The following is a 24589-nucleotide window of genomic DNA, read 5'->3' as shown; positions in this document are numbered from 1 at the left end:
GTGAGCATTCACATCCACTAAGAACTCAGTTGTGAGCCAACAAAGGACTGGGACCTCTATTTGCCATTAATGGTCATTTTCTTTTTCACTCATCCTGTCATCCACTCCTAAGTGGCGTCAGACAAGCAGTAATAGGGAGCGCATATTCAAAAAAGAATTATGGAAGAAAAACAAATTTGAAAAGAACTTTCCACTAACAACCTTTGTTTGGCAAACTGGAAGAGGAGTGCCCTTATCTGATTTAGGAGAACATATGATCCAATTCACGGGATACCACTGTTTTGCAGGACACTTTGAGAATACTAAAGAAATCACCTTTCCATTCCAAAATTCTATTTTTCTTAACTACCTTTTTCCCTAAATTTGGCATCTTCCTGGGGGGAGGGATGTGGGAGGGAATGTGCTAGTTAGATAACATGTAACCTGTGGCCTGGAGAAAGGCAACTTTATCTGGTGACCATAAGCAAGAGAGCTGCCTGGTCCGTCTGCATCTATCTCCCTCGGTCAGTCCAGTCCCTCTCCAATCAATTTATGGCCCTTCTTTGAAAAGCAAATTCCTATCTACTCTGTTGCCCTCAACTACCTCTCTCTATTTACATAAGACATAGGCAAGAGCAGCAATAAATCTGTTTATGAAGAAATACGAGAATACCTTAATTTTAAATTCCAACTGGGAATTAATGGTGTACATCATTTCAGTCCTTTCCATCTTCCGAGCTCCTTCATTGCACAGTCGAACCAACTGGGAACACAGAATAATAAGAAGGGTTAAGAGGTCAAGGAGAGAAACCTTAATTTCAAATGCAGATCTCTCACAGGAAATAATTTGCACTTTGGAAGCTCCAGAGACTCATTTCTGACAGTTAAAGAACTCACAGTTTTACACAGTTAAGACACTGTACCCCGTTAGAGGTGGTGGATTAAGATGTGAGGACAGAGGGGGAAAAAAAACTCCTGAAAAGTCTGGGAGGAGCCCTCTGAGGGCTCTCCCACAGTCTGATCTCGGACCCTTCAGCTCCTTTCCTCTGCCCCTCCTCCTCTCCTTTGCCAGGGAAACCAGGGAAACCTCACGCAGCCCCAGGGAAGATGCGCAGTCCAAATGGCTGGGGCAGACTACCAACTTCAAAGGCAAAGTTTAAGCAGACTGTTAACTGTAAAGCATAGGACCAGAGCACAGGATGCTAAAAGAGAGAAACCTTTGGTGGAAACTACTGGTCAGTGATTTCTTCAAGGACAGGAACTTCAGTGTAATTAGAACTACTGAATTATCTACAAACTGAATGCATTCAAAGTCCTCTGATAAGGGCCTGTGACTTATAATAAAATTTATTTGGTCTTGGTTCATAGTTCCCAGCACACAGTCCCTACAGTCCTTATAATTTCTATTTACAAGAGCCATAGGGGCATTTTTAGTTATAATATTTACTTTTGTTCCCAGTTCCCAAAAGCTCCAGAGCGATGATGGTGAAATGGGTGTCTTCTTATTCATAAGAAGCCCCTTTCAACCGCATCTGAGTTTATGTTAATGAAGTAGCTTTCAGAAAGCCCTTAAGGATGGGGGCCAGCTGCCAGCAGAGCCAACCAAGTGATTACAGAGAGGGTTGTAACTTTCAGCCCTACCACACCCTCCCCCACCAGACTTCTGGGGAGGGGAGAGGGCTGGTGATTGACTATGAAGTTCAGAGAGCTCCAGGTTGGTGAACAAGAACACATCTACATACTGGGAGGGTGGGGAACCCCACACTCCATGAAGACAGAAACTCCCGTGCTTGAGACCCTTCCAGACCTCCTCATAGCATTGGTCTAGGCAGAGTGAACACCATGAGCAAAGGGTATACGATGGCAAAGTGCTGGTGTGCCCGAGAAAGTATAAGATCCTGACACATGAAGATGGCACAAGATGGAACTAGAGGCCAGGGTCAAAGCACACAAGGTCTTAAGGCATCTGGATTGTATTCCAAGGGCAAAGAGAAAGTCTTACCAGCAGGCTTTCAGCAGGTACGTGATACGATGCCATTTATGCTGTGATCATATGCTTTTCACAACGTATTTACTCAACCCCCTACTGATGGACGCATAAACAATTTATGATTGCCTAACGCATTTCAGGATTTGGAGAGTACCCCAATCTTCAGTTACAGCTTATCTTTAAGTCTGAACCTAAAGAGTTCACTGATGCAGGGAATGATGGCTATACCTGATCACGGCTAGGAATCTGAAACTGCACTATCCTGAAAGGATTAAGACATGTCAGAGTGAGGCGCCTGGGTGGCGCAGTCGGTAAAGCGTCCGACTTCAGCCAGGTCACGATCTCGCGGTCCGTGAGTTCGAGCCCCGCGTCAGACTCTGGGCTGATGGCTCAGAGCCTGGAGCCTGTTTCCGATACTGTGTCTCCCTCTCTCTCTGCCCCTCCCCCGTTCATGCTCTGTCTCTCTCTGTCCCAAAAATAAATAAAATAAATAAAAATAAATAAATAAATAAAAGACATGTCAGAGTGAAATCTAACTAGGCAGCCAAGGCTCCAGACATTATTATAATTTCTCTCGTGGAGTATGTTCACAGTTCCCAAATCTACATTCCCAGACTCGGTCTGTCCCCTAGGCTCTACCTCCAACTAGAAGACATCTCTTCTTGGATGACTCACAGGCATTTCAAACTCAGAATGAGAATAACAAAACCTGACCATCACCTCCAACACTCACTCCCTGCAGCTGAAAAACCTAGCCCTCACAGCTCTCAGACACCGCCCTCTTCTTTGTGCTCCATATCCAACCAGTCATAAAGCCTCCTTAATGTTGCTGTTCCACGGTCCATGACCCTCCCTTTGTATTGTCCCCGGAACTCAGGCTCAAACTCCCTCTTCCCTACCAATTCTCTGCCATCCCTTGCTGCTACCCTACTCTTACACATCCTCCAGATAATGCTGTCAATCTTTTTAAGTTCAAATCTGATCATGAAATGCCTTAGAAAGCTCCCCTTGGTTTTCAGAATTAGGTCTTAGTAAAACCATGATCTGGCAACTGCTTATTGACTGCAAGCCTGTTCCCACTCCTATCTTGGGCCTCAGCCCTGCAAAATTTCTGGACAAAGCCCCACGTTCCATCCTGCCCTTGCACTTTTGCATGTGCTTCCCTTTCCCTCTGCCTGAATACCCTTCATCCCGCTCTGTCCAACCAACTCCTTATCTACTAGATTTATACCCCCCTACCTGTCTTTCAAGACTTATCTGGGGCATTTCCTCTCCAAAAAGAATGAAAAGCAGAGATTGTGAAATCTCCATTATTTGTAAACCCAGTGCCCACAACCCAGCACCTAAAAACACAAGGAACATTCAGCAAATGTTTCTGCCTGAACAAGCTGCCTTCAGAGACAGTTTATAAATCACTTAAAAATAAGGTGGGTGGGAGGAGGGAACAGCTTCTTTATAGCAATCCTGTTTTAAAATGAGAGGGGTGGGGCACCTGGGTGGCTCTGTCAGTTCAGAGTATGTACGACTTCAGCTCAGGTCATGATCTCACAGTTCTTGGGTTCAAGCCCCACTACGGGCTCTGTGCTGACAGCTCGGAGCCTGGAGCCTGCTTTGGATTCTGTGTCTCCCTCTCTCTCTGCCCCTTCCCTGCTCACACTCTCTTTCTCAAAAAATAAACATTAAAAAAAATTATAAAGCCTACTTTATAAAAAATAAAATAAAATAAAATAAAATAAAATAAAATAGGGGAAAATGGCATTATTAAGTTTGGGTTATCATCTTATTTCTTAAACTTTCAAATATCGACTCCCTCAGCAAAAGATAAGAGTCAGCCACCATGTCAGAAAACAATGTTTTAGAAGGCATATTAAAAACAAAAAGGTTCCCAAACTGTCTTAACAGTCTCATCAGTGGAGCCCATTTTAACGGCTATTTCAAAAGGAAGAGCACTAATTCAGATATGTGTGCTCTGGTGTTTTTGATTAAAATCAAGCTCAGTATATTAAAGCCATGACTTCCTTCAGCAGCTGTTAAAGCTTTATTAAATTTAACTCACTAATTTCTTTAGGACAAATTTATTTTTTTTTAAAAAAGCTCAAACACTCCAATAAGGAAATATAAATTGAAAATAAAATATTTTCAGTCGTTCAAACTTACAAAGATTAAAAGAATATCTGATGCTGAGAAGTGTGCAGTAAGACCAACATTTACATATCATGGTGGCCACGAACATGGGGACAACCTTTTACGAAGGCCCTTGGGGGCCTTTAAAAAATACCTACATTTTTTCCAGTAAACCCAGTTCTAGAAATTTATCTTTAGAAACAACCAGATGAGCACAATCACTGATGCAAGACAACGTTCTAGGCAGTACTTTGTAGAACAGTAAGTCAAACAGGTACCACACAAATGCATTTTTCAGTGTACGTTTATACCATGCACCGGTATTAGAACAAACATCCAACTGGGAGGATGTATAATAGAATGACAACAGTCATCACCTTCGATAAAAGTACTGATATATTTTTAGGTCTCTTAAATTTTCTAAATATCCTAGTTTATTTAAAAAATATACCTCTGTAAACCTGAAACGCATTCTTACAGAGCAGTACCTAAAAGGCATAACAGAAAACTTATGAATCCCTCCCTTCCACACAAAGCTTGATGTGTATGATTCTGGAACTGTTTCTACACCAATAACATACATATGTGCGTCAACACATTGTATTATTTAGATGTTATCACACCATTTGTACTGTTCTGCAACTTAATGTTCCTCACGTAACAATATAGCTTAGGGATCTTTCCCTGTTAACAGATAGATACATCTACCTTGCTGCAAATGGCTGCAGCAGTAGTTACAGGAGAAGAGTGAAGAGACGTGGCTATTTTGCCACTAGGAGAACAGCTTATAATTTCATGGTATCTCCAAACAGAGGTAGCATTTTTGTGAGGTAAGAGTGAAAGCAGTTAATCTTTTCCATGGGAGAGTAAATGGAAGAGAACGGCAGCAAAGACTTCACAGGCCTAAGAAACTCTCTCTCGACCACCACTCCTTCAACACCAGACATCATTGTGTACCAGCTGAACTTCAGATTCCCTGGAAATTGCCCTCCCCCTAGCTCCACCCCAGCATGTGAACAGAAAGTCAGAAGTAAACAAATTGTTATTTAGGAGAAACATCTTTCTTGCTTTTGAGTTGTTCAACTAGGCCAATAAGATTTTCCAAGGCCCCAAATTCGGTAAGCTGTAACTCTCATTCCAGCAACACGTATGAGGAATCTCAATGACATTATTCACACTATACAAAAAACAAAAAACAAAAAAACCCAAAAAAACAAAAAAACAAAAAAAGCAAAAAAACTTCATTACATTAGCAGTTTAATTACCAGAGAAGATATTACTCATGTTTTCTAAGAACGAGTAACTATCCAGAGACACTTGTCCAGGGGCCTTCCACAGAGTCTGGCTCTATAAACTTGGACCCTGATATACCAAATTTCACTCTCTAAAATAAATACTGGCAACTCCCAATTTCTTTCTTTTTTGGGTAAAGCAAACAAGTGAAATTCTGCATTTTAAATTTTAAGAAATTTGTTAATGTTTATTTTTGAGAGAGAGAGAGAGAGAGAGAGAGAGAGAGTGTGTGTGAGCAGAGGAATGGCAGAGAGAGAGGTAAACAGAATCCAAAGCAGGCTCCAGGCTCCGAGCTGTGAGCACAGAGATCGACATGGGCCTCTAATTCACAAAACGTGAGATCATGACCTGAGCTGAAGTCAGATGCTTAACCAACTAAGCCACCCAGGCACCCTGCATTTTAATTTTGAACAATAAATGCTCTATATGTACAATCTTTTTGTTGAAAATACTGATACTGTTTTCCCAGAATCGGTAACTCATCAGTAACCTACACAAATGCAAAAGAAGATTAATTCCTGAGCTGACTATATTAGTGGTTTTAGTTACCACACAATACTAGGAGACTAGGGAAATAATGCTGATGTTCATAACTTGTGCTCAAGAGAGAAAAAGAAATGCAGAGAAAACAAGTCACGAAGACAGCATTTCTTCACAGAGTGCCTTTTGTATGCTAATAGTATCAGATTAAGGCTATTCACTGATCCCTTACGTTTTTGCCAGCCTTTGCTACAAGTACCAGTGTCAAATCCAGTGAACAAGAGATGCCTGAAGGAATGTTGTGGCTTACTGTGACTGGGATGTGAAATTCTTGGAGACACTAAATATCATTCCTAATTCAACAACTACTACTGCCTTCCTCTTTCCTCTTCTGTGTGAATTCTTTTTTAACTTCTCAGTAACAACCAAATAAAATCTGAGAAAATGTCCTTCAAATCCAAGGTTAGAACTTCTCTAGTAGCTCCACCTAAAGACCGTCTCCCCTACTGCCTCCAAGGAAGCAGCATGGGATATGGGGTCCAGAGGAGAGGCCCATGGGCAGGAGGACCTTAGGTAGCCCATGTCAGGCTGGCTAAGTTTCTTCACTCGGTGTTTCCCAAAGTGGGTTGTGCAGACCAATGATAGGGCAAGAGATGAATTTAAGTGGTTGGCAGATTGCTCTGGTTTAAATTTCTATACCCCTCCAAGCTCATATGGTGAATCCCTGACCCCCAAAGGTGATGATATGGGGCAGTGGGGCCTCTGGGAGGTGCTTTAAATGTCATGAGGGTAGAGGGGGCACCTGGGTGGCTCAGTCGGTTGAGTGTCCAACTTCGACTCGGGTCACAATCTCATGGTTCGTGAGTTCGAGCCCAGCATTAGACTCTGCAATGGCAGCTCAAAGCCTGCTTTGGATCCTGTTTCCCTCTCTCTCTCTCTCTCTCTGTCCCTCTCTTGCTTGCTCTCTCTCTCTCTCTCTCTCTCTCAAAATTAAATAAAAAATATTAAAAAAAAAAAAAGTCATAAGGGTAGAGCCTTCATGAATGGGATTAGTGTTCTTAAAAAAGAAGCCCTACTGCCCCCATAGTCCCTTTGACCATGTAAGGCTACAAGGAGAAATCTGCCACCAGAGAGGACCCTCACCCAACCATGCTGGCACCTTGATCTTGGACTCTTCAAACCTCCAGAACTGTGAGAAATAACAAATTCCTGTTGTTTAAAAGCCACCCAGTCTGTGGTATTTTGTTACTGCAGGCTGAATGGACTAAGGCACAGATAATCTTACTTTTAAATAAAAAATGGATGTTGGTGGCTCAGTCGGTTGAGCGTCCAACTTCAGCTCAGGTCATGATCTCAGGGTTCGTGAGTTTGAGCCCTGCATCGGGCTCTGTGTTGACAGCTCAGAGCCTGAAGCCTGCTTCACATTCTGTCTCCCTCTCTCTCTGCCCTTCCCTTGCTCATGCTCTGTCTCTGTCTCTCAAAAATAAACAGAGGGCGGAGGGGGAGGGAGAAGGAGAGGGAGAAAGAAAGAAGGAGAGGGAGAAAGAAAGAGGGAGAGGGAGAAAGAAAGGGGGAGGCGGAGAAAGAAAGGGGGAGGCGGAGAAAGAAAGGGGGTTGGCGGAGAAAGAAAGGGGGAGGCGGGGAGGGGAAGGGGGAGGCGGAGAAAGAAAGGGGGAGGCGGGGAGGGGAAGGGGGAGGCGGAGAAAGAAAGAGGGAGGCGGGGAGGGGGAGGGGAGGGAGGCGGGGAGGGGGAGGGGAGGGAGGCGGGGAGGGGGAGGGGAGGGAGGCGGGGAGGGGGAGGGGAGGGAGGCGGGGAGGGAGAAAGAGAGGGAGAAAGAGAAGGAGAAAGATAAAGACAAAGAAAAAAAATCGATGTTAGAAAAATAAATTAGCTCACAAAGCCCATAATTTTGTAGGTACATCCTCAAGGATGAGGATATGTAAAATGCAGTCAACTTAAACCTGATTAAAAGAAATCGTCAAGTGTACCTCACAGTAAAGTGGTGCAAAAGTGTACCAGACTCTAAGGTGATGAGGTAGCTCCAAGGGTTCAGGAAGCTTCTGATGCTATCATGATCTCTGCCCCCTCTGCCTAGCTCATACAGTATCCTGACTCCTACATCTTCTACAGCTTTCTCTCAGCTAGACATTCCTATTAGCATTTAAAAGGTACCCACAGATTTTTTAATCTGTAAACAAACAGACTTCCCACACTTTTCTTTCAGCTACAGCTCACTGGCAGCCACCATGTTGCAATAGCTTGCTACGCTTGCCAGCCGGCTGCAAACCCATGCCTCCCACTCATTCCTAACACACTGCAATCCGGCCTCCCCACCTGCCACTGGGAGGACACAACCCACCTGATGATAAACCCATGAATCCCTCACTCATTACGCACTGTATCCTTTAGGGGCACTCGACAGCGCTGACCCTCCTTCCACCAAATCATCTGCCGTTTGCCAGGCCATTACGGTTTTCCTCCTTCTTTGGTACGGTTTGGTTTTTAAGTGGCCTCTGTGACGAATGGTGGAGTTCCTCATGGTTGTGCCTCAGACTCACTATTCTTCTTACTGTACACATTCTTCCTGGGAAATGTCATCCACTCTCCCAACTTCAGAACCCATCCTATGCCCACGCCTCCCAAATCCAGGTCTCCACTATTCAAGCCAACTTGGATATTCTGTAAGAACCTCTGTTATAACCTATCCAAAACGGAAGTCAGCAGCTTCTCCCTATGTTTCTATTGTAAAGGTAAATAGGAACATCCATGTAGCTGCTCAAGCCAGAGACCATACTCCTTGACTTCTGATCCCGAATACACTCACCCAATCAATCTCCGTGCTACTTCCTCAACATTCTATTATATATTGCTTCTCTCCATCTTACTGTCATATCCATAAAGGCCACTGTCACCTCTAGCCTACTCAACTACAAAAGCCTCACAACTGGTCCCATCCCCACTGTCACCTTCACAACACATGAATTTATAGCTTCTGTATCATCTGAAGAGAAGGTCCACACGTCCCTAACATGGCTTCTTGGTATTCTTTCCTAGATTGGACTCTATAGCCACATAGAGAACATTCCAGCTCTTCAAATCCTCCAAATGCTTTCTCGCTGTTGGGTCTCTACACACACCTGAGACATTCTCTTTCCCTCCAAGCCCTGGCTCCCAGCAAGCTAAGCTTGCTTTAGATTTCAGCTTAAACATCACTATGTTCTTCCCTACCATGCCACTCACCATCCTTTATTATAATTCTTATTTAATGTCCTCCTTCCCCTTTACACAGCACAGTCCACAATGGCATTAACCACAACTGTCTTATGTACCCATCACCATATTTTCAGGGGCTGGCTTCATGCCTGGCACCATAGTTGATACTCAGGAAATAGCTGTTTAATTAGAGAATGAATAAACAACTATTCAGATACAGAAAGAAAATGAGGTATCTATTGGCCCTTATAGCAAGACTGTCTGAAATAGTCAAAATACTAACTTCACTTCATCTTTTAGCTACCTAAGGAACTCCGTGCAAATGGCTTTGAGAATCTACCAGTATTTGGCACCAAAGCCAGACACATACTCTTCCAAGGTGTTGAATGGTTTACTGTGCGATGAACTAGCTGTTCCACAGTTACCTTGCTCACTTCCTTTAAGGCTCTTTTGCAGACTTCATACTTCGGAGAGTCCTTAGGTGTTTTCTGACAGATAGTCTGCAATGAAGTAAAAGAAAAACAAAATCAAGGTCCAGCCACATCGTTTTTCTCACAGCAAACTCAACAATGCTGAACACAGCATTATGGACACGTATGAAGATATTACAATCCAATTACAAAATTAGGAAATAGTCGTTAGATGCACAGGATCCAAGTAAATCCAGGGAATTATTCAATATGAAAACAGACTTCAGAGGTAGATGAACCTGGTTTCAAATCCAAGTTCTGTCCCTTACTAGCTATTTGACTTTGGGCAAGTCACCTACCTAGTCTCTGTAAGCCTCAGTTTCCTTATCTGTAAAATGGGAATAATGCCAACCTCGTCACAAAGCTGTTGCCAGGATTAAATGAAAATACATGTAAAGTTTTCTCTATGAGTGCCTAGCATACGGTAGGCCCTCAGTGAAAGACAAAATCACTTTAGTTATTACCATCATCATTTAGGTAAGTATGTTTGTAGATAATACAATTGAATAAAAAGATCAAGAAAAACAAGCTGTTGGATTTTCTCTTGATATATTGACACATAATTTTTGTGATGCTGAGATTGACTTTAAAGAGGGTCATTTCAAGGTACACCGAATTACAAATAGTTTTTGAGATCATATCCATGCAAAGCCAATGGAACCATTTAAATTGTTAAAAATGTTCATCTCAATTAACAAGTTTAACTAACACTCCTAATGAACTAAAATGGAAGGGACAATGCTTTAAGTACATTTAGATTCTGCCCAGGTGGCCAGATTCTGACGTGTAGGAAACTATTAGGGCAAGAGGCACCAAACAGAAGTGGAAGGTAAGTTGGAAACTGGCAAACCACTGGTACCTTGAATGTGGGTAAGCACTAGGCTTACAAATCCAAAGGTCAGGTGTTAGGATTGTTATACGTACTATGTGAAAAGCAAAGAGTGAGCCAGGGGGTTTATGTCAATGGTCCTCAATTTTTTTTGACTATGACCCCCTGTAAGAAATACATTTACATTAGCAACCAGTACAGGTATACACAAAGATGAAATAAGGTTTTATTTGAAATAAAATTTAATGACATTATGATCTGTGTACATCATGTACCGCACACGCTATTTCATTTTTTTTTTTTAATATTTTTTTTTTCAACGTTTATTTTTATTTTTGGGACAGAGAGAGACAGAGCATGAACGGGGGAGGGGCAGAGAGAGAGGGAGACACAGAATCGGAAACAGGCTCCAGGCTCCGAGCCATCAGCCCAGAGCCTGACGCGGGGCTCGAACTCACGGACCGCGAGATCGTGACCTGGCTGAAGTCGGACGCTTAACCGACTGCGCCACCCAGGCGCCCCTCATTTTTTTAATAAACACTACTTGTGATTCAAAAATCAATTTCATGATCTGCTAATGTGTACAGAAGCAGTAACCAAACACTGCCCTGAAAGCAGGCATCCTGAGTCCTGAAGTGTCTAATTTTATGTAAAATTTTGTGACTACTGAATTTTCGAGGGAGAATGACTATAGCTTTACTCATAATCTCAAAAGGGCCTCTGACCCAAAAAGTTTTGAGCCCACTGGACAATCATGGCATTAACCTTCAACATAGTATGTTAGATTCTGAGTCCTAATCTATTTAGTCAATTTTCTCTCAATTAAACAGAGAAAATATAGAAGGTTGAGAGATCATGGCATCTACAAAATCTAAAGAAATATGGCTAAAAGACATTTTCAGAAGAAAAAGAACCCTGAAAATTTGTAACACTGCAAGAAATGTTGCATTTACAAAGCACCCATTTCTCCTTTTAAACAACAGCAAACTTTGAAATATTTCACTTAGATGGATCAAAGTTTCAAATGTTTATGAAAGTGTGAGAGGGGCGCCTGGGTGGCTTGGTCGGTTAAGCGTCCGACTTCGGCTCAGGTCATGATCTCACGGCCCGTGAGTTGGGAGCCCCGCGTCGGGCTCTGTGCTGACCGCTCAGAGCCTGCAGCCTGTTTCAGATTCTGTGTCTCCCTCTCTCTCTGCCCCTCCCCTGTTCATGCTCTGTCTCTCTCTGTCTCAAAAATAAATAAACGTTAAAAAAAAATTTTAATAAAAAAAAAAAAAGAAAGTGTGAGAAATCATATGAAATAAACTCTTTTTAAATGACTTTTTACTTCTGAGAAAATCTTATGGAAGAAAGTACAACAGCTGCTCCTTGAATGTATCTTTGCAAAGTTCACAATTTTTACGTAACTCAGGACAAGCCTATATACTAAATATATTAATTTAGTCAAGAAACACGGAATGTTGGGCGCCTGAGTGGCTCAGTCAGTTGAGCATCTGACTTTGGCTCAGGTCATCATCTCACAGCTCATGAGTTCGAGCCCTGTGTCAGACACTGTGCTGATAGCTCGGAGCCTGGAGCCTGCTTCAGATTCTCTCTCTCTCTCTCTCTCTCTCTCTCTCTCTCTCTCTCTCTCTCCCCTCCCACCCCACTCTCTCTTTCCCTCTCTCTCAAAAAATAAGCATTAAAAAAAAATAAGAAACACAGAGTGTCTATTATTGTCAAGCTTAACATTTACTTCTTCATTTGTTTTCATGTCAACCCTGCAGGTACATATTATGCTTACGCTTCAGATGAAGTTAGGCAGTTTGCCTGGGATCACACTGTAAGTGGAAGGGACCAGAATCTGTGCCCAGATCTGTCTTACTCCAAAAGCCACAGGACTTCTATGATGCCAAGTTTACACGTCAGAGTCCCTTCTCTGGCAGTGCTGTGGGTGTTCGTGGGGAAGAAGATACATCTGCTCGGGAGGGCACTGAGTAAGGCTTTACTGAGGAGCATTAGGGCCAGTGCTTGGAAAATAGGCTGGCTTGTGTTGTGAGGCTGAGAAGCGGCAGCCAACAGCAATATGAAAAAGGTGCAGAGCGGGTAAGTCCAGGAACAAGTGTGGATGGCATCTAAAAATAAACCTTTTTTTAAGCCGAAATTTGGTTTTGATAACCTGGCTGCATTCTATCCTGAGACATGGTAAATACTGAAATATTGTTCTCAAAAAAAGAAAAAATTAGAGAGCTACATTTTCAAATTCTGCAAGTCTCCCGATATTTACAAGGAGAGAAGTTCCTAAATCACAAGGGAAGGCTATGAAGGTAGTCAACTGAGGTGAAGCTGGAGAGCAGCAAGGTGTCAGAAAATTCTGGAACAACTACCAAAAACCTCCCTGAACCAAGCAGCACAGCCAACAAAGTGATTATAATCACACACTTTTACTCATTGCAAAATGCCAGTGCTTTTAGAATATCTCTTCAAATTTGTAACGGAATATGGAATATGGAATTTTGTAACCTTAAGCATAACTTTTGGCAGTATTTGTATCCTATGTTTTGACGTGTCAAAAAATCAAGTATGTTAAAACTGACATGAATGTTATGATCCAATTTTAAAGTAAAACTACAGCAAAATACTTCAATTGGATCACAAAGACACTATTTGGTCCATTAGCTGGTTGGGAGCTGAGTCGGGCCACCTGGTTCTCCTGTCATCGCTGCCGCTGCTGTGGTTCCAGCTCAGCCAGCGTGCGGGGGTCCCCCCCCCCACGCTGGGCACCTCGCTGTCCTCTCTGCTCTGCCCCATACCAGGCAACCTCAACTCCCTTCTCCCAGCCACATCTTGCCACCATTCAAAATCAAATCCTTGTTTTCTTCATGAATGTTCCCTAAAATAAGAAGGCTGCTGACTTTCATCACTTTCCTTTGTGCAATACAAAATGGGGGCAAGTTCGTGCCTTCTAGTGCCAAAGAGTGTGTTTCATTCCCATGTAAAGCCGAAGTGCCTCAGCACCTTGAAACACTACAAGGAAGGGATCTTAGTGATCAAGCTGAGGAAACTGAGGCCCAAAGAAAACATTAAGTGACTTGCCCAAGGTCACATGCCAAGTGGCTCAGCTGGAAATGGAATCCAAGCCTCTTGTCTTCAATAAGCCAATATATTTTCCCACTTCAAAAAATGAGTGAGTGATGTAATCTGAATTCCTCAGAGTGACTACACAAGCCTAAATTGAAGATGATTTCCAACGATATTAGACACAAGTGAGACTTTCCAACTGAAGGGCACCTTCTCACTTTAAGTTGGAGGATTTTATAAGAGGGATATATAGTACAATGATTTCAGTGAAAGCACAAAAATCTTCTTAATCAGATTTATAGCAGCACAGCTCCCCACAGAGGAGAGAGCCACCAGGTCATGTCTTACGTCCATCAGCAGGGGCAGGCGAGTTACCCTCTGCATGGGGAGGATGAGGAAGGAGATCATGGGTAAGTTCCTACAGTCTTCATGGGACTCAATTCGTGACAATACTTCTTTAAAAGATGGGTTGGTGGCTCTGAGAAAGAAAAAGAAAGAAGCAACTTCAAAATATTTCCTCTTCAAATTAAAAAGTAAAAATATATTACAGGCATACCTCAAAGATATTGTGGGTCTGGTTTCAGACCACCACAACTCAAGCAAATACTGCAATATAGCAAGCCAAATGAATTTTTGGTTTCCCAGTGCCTGTAAAAGTTATGTTTGCACTACACTGTGGTCTGTTATGTGAGCGATGGCATTATGTCTTTAAAAAATGATGTACATACCTTAATTAAATCATACTTTATGGCTAAAAAATGCTAACTATCATCTGAGCTCTCAGTGAGTCATAATCACTGACCACAGATCACCATAACAAACATAATAATGAAAATGTTTGAAATATTGTGAGAATTACCAAAACATAACAGAGACAGCAAGTAAGCAAATGCTGTGGAAAAATGGCACCAACAGACTTGCTCGATGCAGGGCTACAACCAACCTTCGATTTGTAAAAAAATGCAGTATCTGCAAAGTGCAATTAAGTAAAGCACAATAAAACTTGATGCCTCTATAAAATGTGATAAACTCCTATATGATGATTTTTTAATACATAAAACAACAATTACATAAATAGACACAGATGGCTTGTCTGCCTTTTATAGTGAAGACTGGATATGAGTTTAAGGCAACAATTATGAACAATATGTATGTGCTAGAAATTTATAAAAGTATAAAGCAAACAAATGAAGAGGCAATGGTATCACAATGATGAACCTATCTGTGAACATATGAATTATAACCAGCATACAGACTAGATCTCATTAACTGATACTCTACATACAGTCCATTAAAAAGATAACAAATGATATGTTTTAAGTCACTTCTCTACCCCCAGATAATAATCTAAGAAACATCAGACTGGATTTATTTACTAGGAGGCTCCTAGCCTTTTTCAGAGCTTCTAAGACAGAAAATTTTCTGGCCATGTCATCCAGAATATTTCTCCCCTCCCAGTGACATAAGAGCAGTGATAATATTGCCACATTTTCGGAACTTAGCAATATACACGGACATATATGATCTCACATGGAAACAGCCCTACACCATCTAATGAAGGCCAAGAGGGGATTCCAATAAGAATGGAGTCTCAGGAAGATCCTCCACTTGCCAAGTAACAGACCTATTATTTGGTGAAGACAGAAGGTGGGTGCCCTTACCCCAGGATCACTCACTCTCTCACCTCACTTTACCCCAGAGGTGCTCTGGGGAGTTCCCCTGTGACTTACCACATGAAGGGGAGGGGGGATGGCATTGGATACTGTAATCCCACATTGGGGGATGGGGGAGGCCAAGAAGCAGGGCAGTGGCAATTGTGACCCCCCATTTTTTTTTAATGTATTTTGCAAATTACATGTTTTGGTTCATAAACCCGTGAATACCTAGAATAGCAAACTGAAAGAAATTACACAGAAATGGTTTATTTTCATTTTCTCAAATTGAGGAGTTTTATAAGTTTCCTTTCCTGCTAGCTTTAAAAAAAGATTCTTGGAAATGCAAAAAATAAATAAACAAGCAAAACTGTACTTCAGTTGCATATTTAAATCCCTCAGGTCACAGGACCCCTACCTCCAAAGATTCTGATTAAACTGCCTGGGACGGACACTAGGCATTCACTGCATGTTTGCCTCTTTTCAAAGATTCTCAAGCATTCTCAACGTGCAGCCAGTCACTGCCCTACATGTAAATTCACAACATTTGCAACAAAACCCCTGAAAACACAACTACGACTTTCCATGTGACAGCTCAAATGGTGGTATCATGAAGCTAATTTAGATACAGTCTTTATTTTTCTTTAAGACTTTAAGTGACTTCTATACCTAATGTGTGGTTCAAACTTAACAACCCCGAGATCAGGAGTCATGTGCTCTTTCCACTGAGCCAGCCAGGTGCCCCTAGAGCTTTTATTTTTTAAGAGTTACATAATGTACAGCAGTGCCTATTCACATTTTTTAAACCCTACAAAACAAAATGAAAACAGAATTAAATTCAGCTCTAATTCAAAGCTCTGTTTTCAAACTTGCATTTTCTAACAGTTACATAGGCAACCTCTATTATCAGCAGTAGGGGGATTAAGAAAAGCAAGGGGTAAGGTTATGCACCCAAGAACGTTTGTCGACGGCTGGCAACATTTTTGGTTGTCACAAATGGAGTGAGGGGCATCTAGTGCACAGAGGCCAGGGATGCTATAAAACATGCTACAGGGGCGCCTGGGTGGTTCAGTTGGTTAAACACCCAACTTCAGCTCAGGTCATGATCTCGTGATCCCTGAGTTCAAACCCCACATCAAGCTCTTTGATGTCAGCGCAGAGCCAGCTTCAGTTCCTCTGCTCCCCCCCTTTCTCTGCCCCTCCCCTACTTGTGCTTTCTCTCAAAAATAAATATTTAAAAAACTTATTTAAAAGACGAATAAAAAAAAAAAAAAAACATGCTACAGTGCACAGGATAGCACCCATGGCAAAGACTTATCCAGACCAAAATGTCCACAGTGCTGACAAACCCAGCTTTGTACTTAAAAATCTCATTTGGGGTTGCCAGCTGTTGGTTTTCCACACGCCCATGTAAGAGTTCATGAGGCTGTGGAGGGAGAAGGGGCACTATCAGTCCTTCCCACCAACTTGGACTTCAATGGACTGCTTCTCCCAGCAGCCATGAGGTAATAATCATCACCAGCCCAAATCCCTCCACAGGGGTTCACACATCCCACAGAAGCTGACCAGAGCTCCACGCTGCGGTCATAAATGCCACAACCCACAGAGGGGATAAGAGCGATAACAGCTATCAGCCCCCAAACCGGGTTTATGGCAATGCACAACTGTGCTATAAAACAGCTACTAGAGATAAACAGGGTCCCCCAAAATAAAATGAAACATTATTGAACAATCACTGACTTTTAAGAGTAAAGGAATATCTATCACATCAAAACTCTCAGTAACCTAAATAGGACAAAGGGAAAAGGTGAGGAGGCAAATTTAAAGCCAATTCTTTTTTGTTGCACAATTAAAGCCTTTAAGAACATTTTTTCCCCTTCTCGCCTCACTTCTAACTACCCAGGAGAAAATCAGCAACTGTTCTAAAAACAAAAACAAAAACAAACAACAACAACAACAACAAAAAACAACTTAATATTGAGTTGTCATTTGAATGGAGGAAGATCAGAGTAACAGAGAAACTCTGGATCCTAGGCAAAACAGGAGTTCAACTCAAGAACTCTACTGGCCTGAAGCAAACTACTTAATAGCCAGGTAATGGCTTAGAAAACCGGAGAGTTTGGCATGACAATCACTCCTGTGTTTCGCAGCAATTTAAAGAAACAACAAGGAAAACAGTAACAGAAACCCCTAATTTCATAATTGCTTTAGAGAGAAAGTGCTCCACAGACTAGAATTTTCTATTCAAACACCCTCACCCTGAAAGCCATCCTGGGAAATTGCCTATCAGGAGGCATTTCTAAACATAATGTAAGATATCAATTCATGTCTATCTATGTGACCTAATTAAAATGAGGTGAGGCTATTGAATGTAACATTCAACATCTCTTACAACAATTTCTGTAGTGTTCGTTGTTGGTAGACTTCATTTGTGCAGTATTTCACATATGGGTCAAATGTGGATGCTGTGTGCTTTTCCACAATGTCACTTATGTCATCTATGAAGATATTATTCTGATGTCTTGCTTCCAACTCCATAAAGAATCTGAAAAAAAAAAAAAAAAAAAAAAAAAAAACAAAGAAAAGCATTTACATTTTCTTCCATATAGTTAAAAAAAAAAAAAAATCAGGGGCGCCCGGGTGGCTCAGTCAGTTAGGTGTCCGACTTCAGCTCAGGTCATGATCTCTTGGTTCATGAGTTTGAGCCCACATCAGGCTCTGTGCTGACAGCTCAGAGCCTGGAGCCTGCTTGAGATAGTTTGTGTGTGTGTGTGTGTGTGTGTGTGTGTGTCTCTGTGTCTCTCTCTCTCTCTCTCTCTCTCTCTCTCTTTCTCTCTCTCTCTCCCTCTCCCCTGCTCTCACTCTATCTCCTCTCTCAAAAATAAACATTAAAAAAAATGTTAAATTTAAAAAATCAAAGATGATTCTCATGCAATCTTATTACACAGAGTTTAAAAATGTCAACAGTGCACAATACCATCTCAAAGAGATACAAGAAAAAACTATAAAAAATTGTCGAAGTTTAAATCTATCACATTAACATCTTACTACTTCAAGTGTTCAACTGGAAACACTGATAACACAGGTCCTTTTTGTGCTTTTAGGTATATTTTAGAACGTACAAATTTCACTACTTTTTTCCAAGTATTCCCTAGATATTGGAGGAGGAGGTTCATGTTTCCATATTTTATTGTACTGAAAAGTCTATGAGCAAAACATCTAAATAAGTACTTAAAAAACAAGTCTGAAATAAACCTAATTCTGTGTGCTTTCTCTGAAAATAATCACATTTTTTTTTAATTTTTTTTTTCGACGTTTATTTATTTTTGGGAGAGAGAGAGACAGAGCATGAACGGGGGAGGGGCAGAGAGAGAGGGAGACACAGAATCGGAAACAGGCTCCAGGCTCTGAGCAGTCAGCACAGAGCCCGACTCGGGGCTCGAACTCACGGACCGCGAGATCGTGACCTGGCTGAAGTCGGACGCTTAACCTACTGCGCCACCCAGGCGCCCCCGAAAATAATCACATTTTAACTCTAATGATATGCATGACATTTAAACGTACTCAGAAATTATTCAGATTGCATTTTAGGGTTGCCAGATTTGGGGTGGGTGTGTGTATCGACCCATTTATCTAGTGTCCAGTCCAGTGAAAATTACATTTCAGATAAAAGAGTAATTTTTTAGTACAGGTATGTATAAAATTAGTGTCTGGGACATCTTGAGCATCCTGTATTTTATCTGGCAACTCTAGAGGGCATCCACATTTTACAGCACATCAAAATCAGGTATTTGAAATAGGTTTCTACCCAGAGCATTGCTGCTCAAAATGTAGTCCACAGACCAGGCATCTAAGGGCTTACTAGAAATGCAGAATCTCACCACCTACCTCCCCCAGTCTGAACCTGCCTTATATCAAGATCTTCAGACGATTCAAAACACACACTAAAAACAGAGATGAACCTCCATAGAGCACACTTACTGTCCAAGTTCGGAGGGATAAGAAAATCTATTAGAAATAACTATCACTGTGTGACCAAAGCATCTTCCAAAGAAAGTGTAATGAAGGTGAAATCAACAGTAATTTCTAACACTGACGTCTGGAGGTCAAGGATACAAGGGAATATGGTTTTCAATAAGCTCTTAGCATTCCTCACATCATTTCTCCTAACCAGTGGACTCCAAATACAAAATTCAAGGCTGACGGTGAATGAGACAACAGAAATGTACACAAGATGATTAATAGTAAATATAGGCTAACATTTTCTCACATTTTCTTTTTTTATTTTTTTTTATTTTTTTTTTATATGAAGTTTATTGACAAATTGGTTTCCATACAACACCCAGTGCTCATCCCAAAAGGTGCCCTCCTCAATACCCATCACCCACCCGCCCCTCCCTCCCACCCCCCATCAACCCTCAGTTTGTTCTCAGTTTTTAACAGTCTCTTATGCTTTGGCTCTCTCCCACTCTAACGTCCTTTTTTTTTTTTTTTTTTTTTTCCTTCCCCTCCCCCATGGGTTCCTGTTAAGTTTCTCAGGATCCACATAAGAGTGAAACCATATGGTATCTGTCTTTCTCTGTATGGCTTATTTCACTTAGCATCACACTCTCCAGTTCCATCCACGTTGCTACAAAAGGCCATATTTCATTTTTTCTCATTGCCACGTAGTATTCCATTGTGTATATAAACCACAATTTCTTTATCCATTCATCAGTTGATGGACATTTAGGCTCTTTCCATAATTTGGCTATTGTTGAGAGTGCTGCTATGAACATTGGGGTACAAGTGCCCCTATGCATCAGTACTCCTGTATCCCTTGGGTAGATTCCTAGCAGTGCTATTGCTGGGTCATAGGGTAGGTCTATTTTTAATTTTCTGAGGAACCTCCACACTGCTTTCCAGAGCGGCTGCACCAATTTGCATTCCCACCAACAGTGCAAGAGGGTTCCCGTTTCTCCACATCCTCTCCAGCATCTATAGTCTCCTGATTTGTTCATTTTGGCCACTCTGACTGGCGTGAGGTGATACCTGAGTGTGGTTTTGATTTGTATTTCCCTGATAAGGAGCGACGCTGAACATCTTTTCATGTGCCTGTTGGCCATCTGGATGTCTTCTTTAGAGAAGTGTCTATTCATGTTTTCTGCCCATTTCTTCACTGGGTTATTTGTTTTTCGGGTGTGGAGTTTGGTGAGCTCTTTATAGATTTTAGATACTAGCCCTTTGTCCGATATGTCATTTGCAAATATCTTTTCCCATTCCGTTGGTTGCCTTTTAGTTTTGTTGGTTGTTTCCTTTGCTGTGCAGAAGCTTTTTATCTTCATAAGGTACCAGTAATTCACTTTTGCTTTTAATTCCCTTGCCTTTGGGGATGTGTCGAGTAAGAGATTGCTACGGCTGAGGTCAGAGAGGTCTTTTCCTGCTTTCTCCTCTAAGGTTCTGATGGTTTCCTGTCTCACATTTAGGTCCTTTATCCATTTTGAGTTTATTTTTGTAAATGGTGTGAGAAAGTGGTCTAGTTTCAACCTTCTGCATGTTGCTGTCCAGTTCTCCCAGCACCATTTGTTAAAGAGGCTGTCTTTTTTCCATTGGATGTTCTTTCCTGCTTTGTCAAAGATGAGTTGGCCATATGTTTGTGGGTCTAGTTCTGGGGTTTCTATTCTATTCCATTGGTCTGTGTGTCTGTTTTTGTGCCAATACCATGCTGTCTTGATGATGACAGCTTTGTAGTAGAGGCTGAAGTCTGGGATTGTGATGCCTCCTGCTTTGGTCTTCTTCTTCAAAATTCCTTTGGCTATTCGGGGCCTTTTGTGGTTCCATATGAATTTTAGGATTGCTTGTTCTAGTTTCGAGAAGAATGCTGGTGCAATTTTGATTGGGATTGCATTGAATGTGTAGATAGCTTTGGGTAGTATTGACATTTTGACAATATTTATTTTTCCAATCCATGAGCAGGGAATGTCTTTCCATTTCTTTAAATCTTCTTCAATTGCCTTCATAAGCTTTCTATAGTTTTCAGCATACAGATCCTTTACATCTTTGGTTAGATTTATTCCTAGGTATTTTATGCTTCTTGGTGCAATTGTAAATGGGATCAGTTTCTTTATTTGTCTTTCTGTTGCTTCGTTGTTAGTGTATAAGAATGCAACTGATTTCTGGACATTGATTTTGTATCCTGCAACTTTGCTGAATTCATGTATCAGTTCTAGCAGACTTTTGGTGGAGTCTATCGGATTTTCCATGTATAATATCATGTCATCTGCAAAAAGCGAAAGCTTGACTTCATCTTTGCCAATTTTGATGCCTTTGATTTCCTTTTGTTGTCTGATTGCTGATGCTAGAACTTCCAGCACTATGTTAAACAACAACGGTGAGAGTGGGCATCCCTGTCGTGTTCCTGATCTCAGGGAAAAAGCTCTCAGTTTTTCCCCGTTGAGGATGATGTTAGCTGTGGGCTTTTCATAAATGGCTTTTATGATCTTTAAGTATGTTCCTTCTATCCCGACTTTCTCAAGGGTTTTTATTAAGAAAGGGTGCTGGATTTTGTCAAAGGCCTTTTCTGCATCGATTGACAGGATCATATGGTTCTTCTCTTTTTTTTTGTTAATGTGATGTATCACGTTGATTGATTTGCGAATGTTGAACCAGCCCTGCATCCCAGGAATGAATCCCACTTGATCATGGTGAATAATTCTTTTTATATGCTGTTGAATTCGATTTGCTAGTATCTTATTGAGAATTTTTGCATCCATATTCATCAGGGATATTGGCCTGTAGTTCTCTTTTTTTACTGGGTCTCTGTCTGGTTTAGGAATCAAAGTAATACTGGCTTCATAGAATGAGTCTGGAAGTTTTCCTTCCCTTTCTATTGCTTGGAATAGCTTGAGAAGGATAGGTATTATCTCTGCTTTAAACGTCTGGTAGAACTCCCCTGGGAAGCCATCTGGTCCTGGACTCTTATTTGTTGGGAGATTTTTGATAACCGATTCAATTTCTTCGCTGGTTATGGGTCTGTTCAAGCTTTCTATTTCCTCCTGATTGAGTTTTGGAAGAGTGTGGGTGTTTAGGAATTTGTCCATTTCTTCCAGGTTGTCCAATTTGTTGGCATATAATTTTTCATAGTATTCCCTGATAATTGTTTGTATCTCTGAGGGATTGGTTGTAATAATTCCATTTTCATTCATGATTTTATCTATTTGGGTCATCTCCCTTTTCTTTTTGAGAAGCCTGGCTAGAGGTTTGTCAATTTTGTTTATTTTTTCAAAAAACCAACTCTTGGTTTCGTTGATCTGCTCTACAGTTTTTTTAGATTCTATACTGTTTATTTCTGCTCTGATCTTTATTATTTCTCTTCTTCTGCTGGGTTTAGGCTGCCTTTGCTGTTCTGCTTCTATTTCCTTTAGGTGTGCTGTTAGATTTTGTATTTGGGATTTTTCTTGTTTCTTGAGATAGGCCTGGATTGCAATGTATTTTCCTCTCAGGACTGCCTTCACTGCGTCCCAAAGCGTTTGGATTGTTGTATTTTCATTTTCGTTTGTTTCCATATATTTTTTGATTTCTTCTCTAATTGCCTGGTTGACCCACTCATTCGTTAGTAGGGTGTTCTTTAACCTCCATGCTTTTGGAGGTTTTCCAGACTTTTTCCTGTGGTTGATTTCAAGCTTCATAGCATTGTGGTCTGAAAGTATGCATGGTATAATTTCAATTCTTGTAAACTTATGAAGGGCTGTTTTGTGACCCAGTATATGATCTATCTTGGAGAATGTTCCATGTGCACTCGAGAAGAAAGTATATTCTGTTGCTTTGGGATGCAGAGTTCTAAATATATCTGTCAAGTCCATCTGATCCAGTGTCTCATTCAGGGCCCTTGTTTCTTTATTGACTGTGTGTCTAGATGATCTATCCATTTCTGTAAGTGGGGTGTTAAAGTCCCCTGCAATTACCACATTCTTATCAATAAGGTTGCTTCTGTTTATGAGTAATTGTTTTATATATTTGGGGGCTCCGGTATTCGGCGCATAGACATTTATAATTGTTAGCTCTTCCTGATGGATAGACCCTGTAACTATTATATAATGTCCTTCTTCATCTCTTGTTACAGCCTTTAATTTAAAGTCTAGTTTGTCTGATATAAGTATGGCTACTCCAGCTTTCTTCTGGCTTCCAGTAGCATGATAAATAGTTCTCCATCCCCTCACTCTGAATCTAAAGGTGTCCTCAGGTCTAAAATGAGTCTCTTGTAGACAGCAAATAGATGGGTCTTGTTTTTTTATCCATTCTGATACCCTATGTCTTTTGGTTGGAGCATTTAATCCGTTTCATTTCAGATAAAAGAGTAATTTTTTAGTACAGGTATGTATAAAATTAGTGTCTGGGACATCTTGAGCATCCTGTATTTTATCTGGCAACTCTAGAGGGCATCCACATTTTACAGCACATCAAAATCAGGTATTTGAAATAGGTTTCTACCCAGAGCATTGCTGCTCAAAATGTAGTCCACAGACCAGGCATCTAAGGGCTTACTAGAAATGCAGAATCTCACCACCTACCTCCCCCAGTCTGAACCTGCCTTATATCAAGATCTTCAGACGATTCAAAACACACACTAAAAACAGAGATGAACCTCCATAGAGCACACTTACTGTCCAAGTTCGGAGGGATAAGAAAATCTATTAGAAATAACTATCACTGTGTGACCAAAGCATCTTCCAAAGAAAGTGTAATGAAGGTGAAATCAACAGTAATTTCTAACACTGACGTCTGGAGGTCAAGGATACAAGGGAATATGGTTTTCAATAAGCTCTTAGCATTCCTCACATCATTTCTCCTAACCAGTGGACTCCAAATACAAAATTCAAGGCTGACGGTGAATGAGACAACAGAAATGTACACAAGATGATTAATAGTAAATATAGGCTAACATTTTCTCACATTTTCTTTTTTTTTTATTTTTTTTATTTTTAAAAAAAAATTTTTTTTTTCCACGTTTATTTATTTTTGGGACAGAGAGAGACAGAGCATGAACGGGGGAGGGGCAGAGAGAGAGGGAGACACAGAATCGGAAACAGGCTCCAGGCTCTGAGCCATCAGCCCAGAGCCCGACGCGGGGCTCGAACTCACGGACCGTGAGATCGTGACCTGGCTGAAGTCGGACGCTTAACCGACTGCGCCACCCAGGCGCCCCTTCTCACATTTTCATCTCAGTTATTTTCAAAGAAAATCCTGGCACTCAGCAATAAGGTAAGATTTTAAAAGGTCTTAATTTTATATACTTACATGTACATTAATCTCATTGTAGTATAAACTGTGTTTGTCGTCATTACATATTTGATTTTTTAATGTTTTCATAGGAGCTTAAAAGATGAAGAAATATACCTTAACTCATAGAAGAGTAAAACTATGTATACCCTGAGAAAGCACCTGTATTTTTATTGCCTTTGAGAAGGATTTAGGGAAAATAATTAGTAGGATTCCCATCCACAAGATTGTAATTGACCC

At 41.1% G+C, this 24589-nt stretch overlaps 1 protein-coding gene across 4 annotated transcripts in view; it reads right to left on the bottom strand.

Moving 5' to 3' along the window:
- ARHGEF26 (Rho guanine nucleotide exchange factor 26) overlaps nt 1-24589 on the bottom strand; it is a 134965-nt gene that overhangs the window by 41422 nt on the left and 68954 nt on the right. For 2 of the 4 annotated variants that reach the window (XM_030329552.1, XM_030329553.1), the window contains exons 7-10: nt 17484-17636; nt 13788-13917; nt 9506-9580; nt 653-742 (exon numbers count right to left, since the gene is read on the bottom strand). In XM_030329552.1, the coding sequence (XP_030185412.1) occupies nt 653-742; nt 9506-9580; nt 13788-13917; nt 17484-17636 (448 nt within the window). The remainder of the gene's footprint in view (nt 1-652; nt 743-9505; nt 9581-13787; nt 13918-17483; nt 17637-24589) is intronic. The other 2 variants (XM_030329554.1, XM_030329555.1) reach the window with 2 other exon arrangements.

This window comes from Lynx canadensis, chromosome C2, assembly GCF_007474595.2.
Source record: "Lynx canadensis isolate LIC74 chromosome C2, mLynCan4.pri.v2, whole genome shotgun sequence".
Lineage (NCBI taxonomy): Eukaryota > Metazoa > Chordata > Mammalia > Carnivora > Felidae > Lynx > Lynx canadensis.
Note: the sequence above shows the minus strand (reverse complement) of the source record. Positions and strands in the feature narration are given on the sequence as shown.